Source organism: Electrophorus electricus, chromosome 24, assembly GCF_041902795.1.
Source record: "Electrophorus electricus isolate QZ-2024a chromosome 24, ASM4190279v1, whole genome shotgun sequence".
NCBI lineage: Eukaryota > Metazoa > Chordata > Actinopteri > Gymnotiformes > Gymnotidae > Electrophorus > Electrophorus electricus.
The window spans coordinates 1,513,982-1,525,689 of NC_137520.1; the positions used below are offsets into that span (position 1 = coordinate 1,513,982).

General features: G+C 49.0%; 1 protein-coding gene across 2 annotated transcripts; it reads left to right on the forward strand.

The window, feature by feature from the left end:
• The first annotated feature begins 102 nt into the window (after positions 1-102).
• On the forward strand, positions 103-10,722 carry dhx35 (DEAH-box helicase 35). Of its 2 annotated transcripts, XM_035522361.2 has the most exons (21): positions 103-685; positions 991-1,118; positions 1,202-1,294; positions 1,587-1,664; positions 1,806-1,910; positions 2,007-2,068; positions 2,158-2,227; positions 2,355-2,414; positions 2,722-2,834; positions 3,047-3,143; positions 3,262-3,420; positions 3,994-4,204; positions 5,368-5,492; positions 6,746-6,800; positions 6,894-7,084; positions 7,174-7,251; positions 8,186-8,315; positions 8,607-8,688; positions 8,795-8,866; positions 9,079-9,190; positions 9,494-10,722. In XM_035522361.2, the coding sequence occupies exons 1-21, from the start codon at positions 646-648 to the stop codon at positions 9,530-9,532; spliced, it is 2,100 nt and encodes a 699-aa protein (XP_035378254.1). In that variant the 5' UTR covers positions 103-645; the 3' UTR covers positions 9,533-10,722. The 2 variants fall into 2 exon arrangements, 1 of the variants encoding a protein (XP_035378254.1); XR_014119739.1 differs by lacking the exon at positions 9,494-10,722 and having other exon boundaries at positions 8,795-8,972.
• The last annotated feature ends 986 nt before the right edge of the window (positions 10,723-11,708 follow it).

Consider the following 11,708-nt stretch of genomic DNA (forward strand, 5'->3'; position numbering starts at 1 on the left):
TCGAGAGGTTTTTATGTGGGAGCTTCACCACGCAGGGAGACGTGGGGCCGGTCTCGGCGATTACAGACTTAAATCATTCAACAATCGTGAATAAACTCGTTCACTTGTTCTCTAGTTAAAGCCTTGATTTCTTTTTTAACATATGAAGTCAAATTCCTCCTCCTGCCTCTGGCTGTCATGCTGACTGCATCAGGAAGGCATCCCTGCTCTGGTGTGTCCATAATGCTTTATACACCCTGATATTTCTAGACCTGTGATGCTGCAGTCTTATTAATCAACAGAGGGAGACGTCATTCTGATCAGCTGCACGTTTGGTGATCTTTTGTACCTTTATTACACACCTGTGACAAGTGTTGTACAGCTAAGACTGCAGGCTTTGGTTTACTGGACCTCCATGAGGTGGCAGACGCAGTCGCTGTCGTGTACGCACCCCAGCGTGGGCGGAACTGTGCGCAATAAAAGCAACCTAAACGCTCCCGAGTCTTCTCTTCTTCAGCCGGACGCCTGCGGTCTTCATGCTTCACGCTGCGGCTCTGAGCACCGCGCGAGTTCATTTCCGGTCCGCGCGCGCGCTGTCGCCCCCTCGCGCACAGAGTGACGCGCCCGCTAAAGTTTCGCCAAGTCAAGATGACGTAGTTGCACAAGATGGCGGCGCCCCGCTCCACGATGAAATTTTGGAAACCCGGTAAGACGCGAGACTTTCCGCTGCTCGTAGCGCACGTTCGCCTTCACGTAAAGTCCAAGCGTGTGTGGGAACAGTCAGCACGCGGTACCATGAACCGGAGCGACGCGCTTGACGTTCTCGCCTACCGCAGTGCTCCTTGATCCCGACCCGCGCGGACAGAGCCGGTCCGATGACCGTGCGTACGGGCCCCGTAATTGACCCCGTCACGCCGTCCTCGGCACCGGTGTGCTCGTAGGCGCTGCGTCCGTGCCGTGTCGCCTAACGCGCGTGCGTTCCGTGTGGACGCGGTTTGATTTGCACCGCAGGGTCCGAGGCGCCCGGGGTGTCCGAGGAGCGCGAGCTGCCCACGGAGACCGCGGCGAGCGCCGTCGTGCACAACCCCCACGCGGCGCTGTCGGTAGAGAAGCAGCGGCAGAAGCTGCCCGTGTTTAAGGTACCGCCGGCCACGCGCAGTCCTTCCACGGGTGCGCTGCTCGCGCAGGGCCACTTTGACCGCGTTGCCTCTTCTGCACACAGCACAGAAACAACATCCTGTACCTCGTGGAAAGCTATCAAACCGTCGTGATTGTCGGGGAGACCGGATGTGGGAAGAGCACTCAGATTCCCCAGGTACGTCCCGGACTGACACACCTTTAGAGCTCTACGTTAGACTGTGAGTGAGTGAGTGTGTGTGTGTGTGTGTGATTAAGATCATAACCGTGTCTGTTCTAGCTGCCTTATAATCTCAGTAAAGCCTCCCTGGTTTGTCTGATGGCATAACGGAAGTGTTCAAAGTTCTGTTGGCCTGTAATGGAGCACTTTCGGATTGAAGTAGCACCTCTAAGTTTTCTCTCTCTCTCTCTCTCTCTCTCTCTCTCTCTCTCTCTCTCTCTCTCTCTCTCTCTCTCTCTGTGTGTGGTAGTATCTGCTGGAGGCAGGCTGGGCTGCGGAGGGGAAGGTGATCGGTGTGACTCAGCCTCGGCGTGTGGCAGCTACCTCAGTACGGACCCTTCAGTGTCGTGCTCATCATCATTTATGCTGTGTGTGTGTGTGTGGATTGATGGTCGGGGCTGTAGACCTGCTAGTTTTGTCCTCTACCTCTGAGCTTGTGTGTGTGTGTGTGTGTGTGTGTGTGTGCCAGGTGGCTAACCGGGTAGCAGAGGAGCGAGGTGCTCATCTTGGACATGAGGTGGGCTACAGCATCCGCTTTGACGACTGTTCAGATCCTCATGCCACTCGCATAAAGGTATGAAGACCTGATGCTCCGGAATGGAGGGTGTGTGTGTATGAGATCGTTATGACCTCTCGTTGTGACCTCTGTGATCTTTGCCCTCTGCTCCAGTTCCTCACGGACGGGATGTTGGCGCGGGAGATGATGGCAGACCCTCTGCTGCAGGCGTACAGGTGGGCGCTCGCTCCAGGTGCGTAAACCCTGGCGTGGTGTTGCGTGGCTCCTGAGCCCTGTGACGCTCTGCTGTGTCTCCGCCCCACAGTGTGCTGATGCTGGACGAAGCCCATGAGCGAACTCTCCACACTGACATCGCCATCGGACTGCTCAAGAAGGTTCCTCCGCCACCGACGTCTGACGTAGCAGTGTTTATCTGCTCATTTGTGGCCTCCGTCTCTAACCGCGAACTCCACATCTCCGTTTTATCTGTTTTGAATTTCCTTCTCTCTCTCTTACGCACAGATTCAAAGGAAGAGGAGAGATCTGAGGGTGATTGTAGCATCTGCTACGCTGGATGCCAAGGTTACTCCGAGCTTCAGTATGGGGTGGGGGTGGAGATGAGGGGTTGTCAGGGGAGCCACGTGCGAGGAGGTGGGGTCTTTAGCGTGTGCTCCAGTGTGCATCCCCACCTTTACGGAACACGCCGCTCTGGGAAAATTGCGTCCGTTCACAACGACACCAGTAGCTTGGCCTTCCCACTCGAGAAGCGTTTACATTTCTGTTGTATTTGAGAGGAAGTTTGTTAAATCCGAGTCTTTTGTTTGTGGTACTGAAAGTGTTTTCATAGATTGTGGTATTTAGTTTTTTGTTTCTTTTTTCCCCCTCATAGAAATTTCAAAACTTTTTCAATCTGAATGAAAGTGGAGACCCAAACAAGGACACATGTGGTATCGTGAGTGTGGAGGGCCGTACGTTCCCGGTGGACATCTTCTACACGCTCAGGTGTGTCCCCTTCACCTACCCCTGGTTTAGAGGTTCAGGACTCGTGCAGACTTTACCTGACGATGCATTTTTCTTGTATATATGTTTGGATGAACAGTGTAGTTCAGAGTTTAGAGGTTATTCATCAGGACTCACGGGGGCCGGCGGCTCTGGGGGTTTGGCCTTTCCTCATGTGACCCTGGGCTGACGGGTCTTTGTGTTTGTTTCCGTAGCCCTGTCCCGGACTATGTGAAGGCTACCGTGGAAACTGTCCTGAAGATTCACGAAACCGAAGACGATGGAGATGTTCTGGCATTTCTTACTGGACAGGTGTGTGTGTGTGTGTGTGTGTGTGTGTGTGAGTGAAAGAGACAGAGTGTGGGTGTGTGTCTGCGTGCGCATGCTGATGTGTGTGTGTGTGTGTGTGTGTGTGCGCGCGCGCCCACAGGAGGAGGTAGAGACCGTGGTGTGTATGCTGCAGGAACAGGCCCGCACTCTGTCACGCCACGGCCTTAAGAAGCACCTGCGTGTGCTGCCCATGTATGCAGGCCTACCCTACAGTGAGCAGATGAGAGTCTTTGAAAGGGTTCCTCCTACTGTACGAAAGGTGAAACAGCATTACCTCACCAAGCCAAGATGGGTTCTCTCTGTCCCATATCTCTAGTTTAATGTAATTATTCTGTTTATTTATGCTTCTATATGGCATTTTGTTATGTTTTGTCCTTCATGGTCGTGTGTTTAGTGTGAATACTTTATCAACATTTCTTATATAAGAATTAAGGTTGTGATAATCCCCCTTAGAAGTACTGATGAATTACGTAATTAGTAATTAATTTATCTATTTTAATGTGTAGTGATACTCTTTTTTATTAACCTTTACTGAACGAGTAATGTGGAGATTACGTTAGGATTGTGTTAGGATTGTGTTAGGATTATGTTGTAAATACTTTGTGTTAAATTGTAGTCATTACTTGGGCTTATATACACTCAGAATGTCCCACAATCAGGTTCAACTGTATAAAACAGTGGTGACGTAAGACAGCAAATTCACGTTTGGGTTCTCACGTGGGATGCTAGGTGAAAGTAGCCCTCAGACTGCCGAGTCCTCCGACGTGCTCCTGCCAAGAAACCCGCACACATTCGTGCTCTCTCTTTCGCTCTCTCTCCCTCCCTCCCTCAGGTGGTGGTAGCCACAAACATCGCTGAGACCTCCATCACCATCAACGGCATTGTGTTCGTCATCGACTGCGCGTTTGTGAAGCTCCGAGCCTACGACTCTCGCACGGCTATCGATTCACTGGTGGTGACGCCCATCTCGAAGGCGTCGGCCTCTCAGAGGGCGGGGAGGGCAGGACGAATCAGAGCAGGGAAATGCTTCCGCCTTTACACAGGTACCGCCCACCTGACCAGGTGACATCACAGTAACTCCTGTACACATGTGTGGTGCATGTTAAGGCCTTCAAACACATACTACTTTTACACACGTTGTGAGATCCCATACACTTTTACCAAAGTGGCCCAAATCTCAACTTTTTCTTCATATGTGACACACATTTGTTCTTTGGATACAAGTGTCCACTTTTTAATTCTGATTTGGAGCAGTGTCATACATGGTACTGAAATGCGATGCATATCTGACACACAACCACGGCGATGCCACTGCGTTTGAACAGCAGGATTACGGTTTGTGTGACTTTTACACCAGTCCATCATCAGGGATGGAAAAGGAGGATTTCAGCGACAGGATAGTTTACGGGATTAATGGGGTTAATGCGACAGTGAGCTAACGGACCTCGTCAGTGATGGCTGGCTAACGGACGTTGAATGTTTAGTTGATGTTTCGGCACAGTTTGCATTAGAAGGGACTTATTCCAACACCTCTGTCTCCTGGACCTCCAGCGCAGATTCCCCGGAGCATTAGCTGGAGGCTGGAGGCGGGTTCTGGTGGTGCAGTAACCTCTATATGAGCGTGTCATTTGTGGGCCAGTTCCAGAGCCTGGTCTGTTCAGATTAACGTCACATTAAAAAGACACTATGAACAAAAAAAAAAATCATTTGGTTAGAAAATCGGATATGGGACACTTCTTCCCTGCTGTGTGAATGTAGCTTTAAGGATTGCATTTGGTCATAAGGGAATTAATCCGTACAGCAGTTCTCTTAGTAAGAAAAATGAATTTGAGGAGTGATCAGAATTTAAAAAACCTAAACAAATACTCGTATGATTGGCTAGACCCTGTTCAGTGGCAGAAATGGTCCCATAGAGCACTGCATCAGATGTCATATGACCTAATCAAAATGTTGTGCAGCGCAAGACTCGAGGAAAGCCGCCACACTCCACCACACGACCCTTCCCCTGGGCCCTCTGACCCTTCCCCTGGGCCCTCTGACCCTTCCCCTGGGCCCTCTGACCCTTCCCCTGTACTGATGCATTGCTGTGTTTTGAAGAACATCTCGTGAAGGTCTCGCGTCTCCAGCCGACAGAGCTGGACAGGTCTTCTCGCAGAAGCAGCACACGGCTTCTCTGACGCATCCTCCCGGTTCTTCCTCCTTTCAGAGGAAGACTTCGAGAAGCTTCCAGAGTCCACGGTGCCAGAGATGCAGCGCTGTGACCTGGCCCCCGTCGTGCTCCATCTGAAGGCTCTGGGTGTGGACAATGTCCTCCGCTTCAACTTTCTCTCTGTGAGTGTCTATGCCAGCGACCGATTATATCGGTCAATGAATATTATCGTGATGCGATACCGCCCTTGTGGAGGGTTGAACTACGTGAATGAGCTTTCTGACAAGTGATGAAATGTACTATGTGCAGTGAAAATCTAGACATTGGAGACATCTTTGACATTCCAGAGTGTTCTGCACAGTGTTTCAGTGTGCATTTAGGATAAAGCAAGATGTTTAAAGCTCAAAGTTTATTTGTCACATACATAGTCATACAGAGTATAACTAGCAGTGAAATGCTTTTTGTAACTGCCATCCGTAGGTAGCAGTGTAACTGCAAGTGTTTTGTCCAGATTAAAATTCACACTAATCCAGAACCAGTTTCATTAGTCAGAGCCCAATGCAAAACATAATAAAAGCACAAAATAAACTGTTCTCAGGTCAGCATCAAAGTGGACCATCTGTGTCTTAGACCAGGTGGAGAGAGACAGAATGCAAGTTATCAAATCAAGTTTATTTTTATAGTGCTTTTTAACACAAGTCTGTAGAAGAATAAATAAATGAATAAATAAAATACAAAAGGAACATTACGTTAAAACTAAAACAGACAAAAACACAACAAATCTATGATCATCACTCTTGAAGGCTGTATAGCATAAAAACACGTTAAACCTTCCTTAAAACTGGCCCCGTGGAGTCGGAAGGTATCAACATTCGGGGACCCAAACAGAAGACACACTGTCCCACAGAGCTCTAAAGGTACTGGGAACAGAAAGGTTGATCTGAGCTGTGTTTGCAGGAGAGTCCCAAAACAAAACCTCAGTTGTGTTTATTAAATCAGTTAAACGTGCATCCATAAGTCTTGCTAAATAAATCCAGCCGCTCCTTCCTGTTCTGTAATGTACCCTAGACAACGTCTGTCTGCACTCTCCCTCTGTCTGTCTGTGTTCCCTTTTCAACTGCACTGGCACTAACATCATGTTCAGAAAGCTGGACACCCAGTCCAGTAAAACCAGTGGAACTATAGCTGAGTCACGCTTTAAAACCCAGAGCTCATATAACACCAACACTGAAAATACGACCGAGATCTCATCTGTGTGTGATCAGGCATTGAATAAGGCATCAAATCGCCAAGGTCTCAGCATGTCATGTTGTTCAAAAGAAATGTCATTGGAAGAGCGAAGAATACCAGCTGGCCAGTGTTTAAGCCGTGTGTGTGTGTGTGCGCGCCTGTGTGTGTGTGTGTGCGCGCCTGTGTGTGTGTGGTGTCATTGCAGCCGCCACCAGCACAGTCTCTAGTGCAGGCCCTGGAGCTGCTGTATGCCCTCGGTGGTAAGAGCAGGCAAACCAAGAACCCTATACTGGTGTGGTACTCTGATGTGTGCTGGTGTGGTACTGGTGTGGTACTCTGTGTGCTGTTTGAAGGTCTGGACCAGTACGGCCGGCTGTCGGAGCCCGTGGGCGTGCACATGGCAGAGTTCCCCCTGAGCCCCATGTTTGCCAAAATGCTGCTCGAGTCGGGCAACTTCGGCTGCTCCAAGGAGATTGTTACCATAGCAGCCATGATGCAGATCCAGAATGTCTTTGTGGCGCTGCCCAATCAGAAGAAGGCTGCCGTAAGTCTCCTCCTCTTCGACTGTAATACCTCTCTCGTGTCTTGTGTTTCTTACCCTGTCTGACTCTTGCTGTGGGTTTATAACACCAGGCGCGGGAGCACAGGAAGTTCTCTGTGGCGGAGGGTGATCACCTGACCATGCTCAATGTGTACGAGGCCTTTGAGAAGGTGAGTCATGCCGTTAACTCTAACCCTAAACTCTAACCCTAAACTCTAACCCTAATTCTTAATACTAACCGTAACCCTAAACCATAACTAACCTAACCCTAACCTGCCAGGAGGCCACTGGACCAAGGCTGTGGGAAGATTAGGCTGCAGTGCCATCTAGTGGCAGGAACAGATCTAGTAAAGGGCAACTTCATGGTGAAAGTCTAATTTTTACATTTCTGTTCTTCACTGATATGTCAAGATAAAGACCTTTTGACCCGCTTAGTGTTAATTGTATTAATTAGGGATATAAAGTTGTAATTTAGACTTGCCAGAGTTTGTCAGATTCAAAATGAGATGTCGAATTTCAAAACTAGGAAGTAGAATATATCGGTATCAGACAATTAGAATGCAACAAATCTTAAATCATATTATTGACTGAAGCATCCTGTGCGTGTGGGGTTTTATTTACACTTAGAAGCAATCAGCATCACTTGGTATCACACAGACGCTTTGAAGACTGACAGTGATCCTGTTGCCCTGTCAAGGCACTAAACCCTAATCCCTAACCTACCCTAACCCAGTAACCCTGTCATCTTGCCAAAACTCTAACCCTAAACCCTAACCCTAACCCTCGTCCTGTCAAATCACTACCCCTAACCCTAAACCCTAACCTGTCCTATCAACGCACTAAACCCTAACCCTAAACCCTAACCTGTCCTGTCAAAGCACTAACCCCAACCCTAAACCCTAACCCTAACCCTCGTCCTGTCAAATCACTACCCCTAACCCTAAACCCTAACCTGTCCTGTCAAAGCACTAACCCCAACCCTAAACCCTAACCCTAACCCTCGTCCTGTCAAATCACTACCCCTAACCCTAAACCCTAACCTGTCCTGTCAACACACTAAACCCTAGCCCAAGCACTGATGAGTGACCACGTCTTTCCCCTCAGCATCAGAAGAGCTCTCGGTGGTGTCAGGAGCACTTCCTCAACTACAGAGGCCTGGTGCGTGCTGCCTCCATCCGGGAGCAGCTGCGGCGCATGCTCAACAAGTTCAGAGTTCCCCGCAACTCCAGCGAAGGTTCCACACCTTTACACATGTTCTTAGTTCACACTGGTTTACACACTTCCACCCCAGATGGCCTCATGGTCTCCTAGATTTTCACATTATTGGAGTGTGTAGGCAATTCTCTCCAGCTAAGATTTTGTGTGGCCAACCACTGCAGTTAAGACCTGTACTGGTGTTGCTGTGTTTTTATTATCTAACTGTTACTCCTTTACTGGTGTTACTGGGTTTTATAGACATAACGGTTAGTGTTTTACTCTTGTTGCTGGTGTGTTATGGTGTTTCTCTGTTTCTTCCTGTGGGCAGGTGACCCAGATGTGATTCTCAGGTGCATCGTGTCAGGATTCTTTGCTAATGCTGCGCGTCTCCACCACTCTGGGTCCTACAGGTGTTCACACCTTTCCCTGCTCTGTTTATTTGTTCCATTTATGCTGTTAGTTATTTATTCATGTTTTATGCATGTTCTGTAACATGTACGCCTCGTGTCTTCACAGGACTTTACGGGACGACCGGGAGCTTCACATCCATCCGAACTCTGTGCTTTATGGGGAAAAACCTCCAAAATGGTACGACACGGCCGCTACAGTGTGCATGACGCGCTGGGAGTGATAACTGACGGAACGATAGTGAGGCGCTGACACTGATATTAGCAGAACGCAAAACCTCCTGTCAGTACGTTCCTGTTCAGCTTCCGGGCGTAGTTCAGGGTCACTGACTTGGAGTCAGTGCGGCGTGTTCTTGGATCAGTCTCGGCACTCACGGGCTGCGTTTATTTCAGGGTGGTGTTCAACGAGGTGCTTCAGACCTCCAAGTACTTCATGCGGGATGTGACAGCAGTGGAGTCTGCCTGGCTGGTGGAACTGGCCCCTCACTTCTATAAGCAGGCCAAGGTAGGCCTTCAGGCCGGGCCCAGGGGCCCCGCACAAGCAGCACCACTTGGGGGAGGCTCGCAGGGCGTCTTTAGAACCAGACAGACTCGGCAAGACTGTGCAGGGTTCAGACTGGTGGCTTGGGTCATCTGGTGTTAGTTGTGGTAGTTCAGTAACTCCTTAGAGGTGTGTTTGAAGTTTGAGTGAAATGCAGCCTGTGTTTTGTTTGATCTGGTGTGTGTGTGTGTGTGTGTGTGTGTGTGCATGATCGATGTGGGGACGACTGAACTCTCACTCGTCTTCTCTTTGCCCGTCTGTTCTCAGCATGGCTCACTGGCCAGTAAACGCAGCAAGATTCTCTGAGCTGGCCTCCTGCTCCACGCCGCCCCCTACTGGTACTGGTCATCATCACAACTGGCTGAAGACTCCCGAACACGTCCATGCAAACATTTACACTTACACGTACAAACCTGGACACATGTTTACACTCACACACACACGTTGCAGTGAGGCAGAATATTTAGTTTGTTCTGCGTAAACCCCACTGTCTCTCCTCACGGTCACTTGTACATAGATGTAGGATGTATTTAATTCTTCATGTTCAGATGAGTACTTTCTGAACACGTGGCCCCGGAGGTCAAAGGTTGTCCGTGGCTCAGAAAAATATCGATGGATTTTGTCCTTTCTTGCTGGTCTTGGCAGTAGCACGGAAGGAAGGAACTCAGACTTGCTTCATCACTGCACTTTGTTCATCTGGTTTGTAGTGCGTAGTTTTTTGTAGTTACTTCATTGGGTTTGTAGTTTTGTGAAGAAAAGGTGCGACACAGACCTACATACAGATCTACACGTCACACTCTCAGCTGATGACGAATCAAGCTGATGACGAATGATGTTTATGAAATGTTTCCTAGTGTGTGAAAGTGCTGTGTTTAAACCGAACTCCCCTTCCTGTGGACACAGCAGGGACTGTTAATGCACCGTTGGGCCACCAGGGGGCAAGGTTTTGCGTCTGCTCTCGTGTGATGTCAGTCCTCATTCTGCCTCTCACTGACTTTTTTTTTTTTTTTTAATTCTGATTTTCCTCTTTTTGTTTATTTTGTGTTTTTTTTTTTTTTTTTTTTTGCGTTTGCGCTCTCGTTCCATTGACGTTCCGCTGATAAACATCCCACAAACGTGCGAGGCGTTGGCCTGTGTGGAGTTCAGACGTAGAGAGCTAGCTGTCTGGAAGATGAGCCCACACCACCACACCACTGTTCCTCACATAGTGCTCTTGTAGATGTCTGCATGGTCGTATACAGGACTGCATACCTACGTATTAACCTCGAGTAGCCTAGACAGAACTGGCTCCCAGTGCTCCAGAATTACTGTAGGTTCTCCTCGTGTGTGCATGGCCAGTTAATCTGAACACTGTGACACCTTCACGCAGTGCTGAATTACTGTAGTGACCTGCAGGAACAATCTCCTGAAACTGTTGGTAGTTGAGAAATATTCAACATTTCCTGCCATTACTGTTGCAGTCCGTCGAACCAAAAATAAACGTGTACACTCTCACACTGAAGCATCCGGGTCTTTTATGTTTTATTGTGAAAGATCGTGTGATAGTTATTCTGTATGAGTGACTTTTGGTTCTTCTGTTTATTTCAGTGAATTGTTTTCCTTGGTCTCTGCTCAGAGCCCCTGTCCAGGCTTAGCGGACGACTTTTGCAGGGTTGCGTATGGCAGGACGTTGGTGTGTGTTTTCAGGTGTCCATAATGGACGCAGAGTGGCATTCTTGCATCCGAACACACCTGAGTTCAGTCTCAGTTTTATTTGTGTGGTAACTTTTAGAATAGACCTTATGTGACAGTTTCATGGAAATCTGGTCTAATAAACTCTTAATAAACGCACCCTGAGAAGAAGAAACCGTAAGAGAACCTCAACACTCCAGAACTGCTCAGTAGAGTCAGACAACCGTCGCGCGGCCGCAACCACAGACGGCCTGTAGGACTCGTGCAGCGGCTCGTTCACACCACCTGGTGTCAGTGTGGGCACGCGCATCTAGTCAGCTGCACACGCGGGTTATTTTATTCATTTATACATTTCATTTACGTGAGAAAACGTACGAAGAAGGAAAGGTAGTTCTAATGTTAAAACAGTGCGCCCAGCCTGTATGGTAAGCAAGAGAAATGTTTGACGGACGTCTTCCCGTTTACTTAACTGATTTAGTTTTTAGTTTATTCACAGTTTTGGAGTTTGAGCGCCCTGTAAAGAGCCGTAAAACCGTGTTATATGAGAACGGTTTCTCTGGCGGGCGATTAGATAACGGGTGTGCAGCGCCGCGGACATTAACGTGCGGAGTGCGGCACGTCTGCACCACGGCAGCGGGCACGCGTGCTGGAGCCCCTCTCTTCCTTTAATCCCCCGAGCTCTGCTTTGCGCTCGCAGACAAGTCCGTGTAAGTGCCCCGTTTGGCGGAGGCGCGGGGAGAAACGGAAATTTCCTGCGCGCGCCTGGCAGGATGAAAAAGAGCTGCGAGTTGCGTCGCAGCTTAGCCCCCGC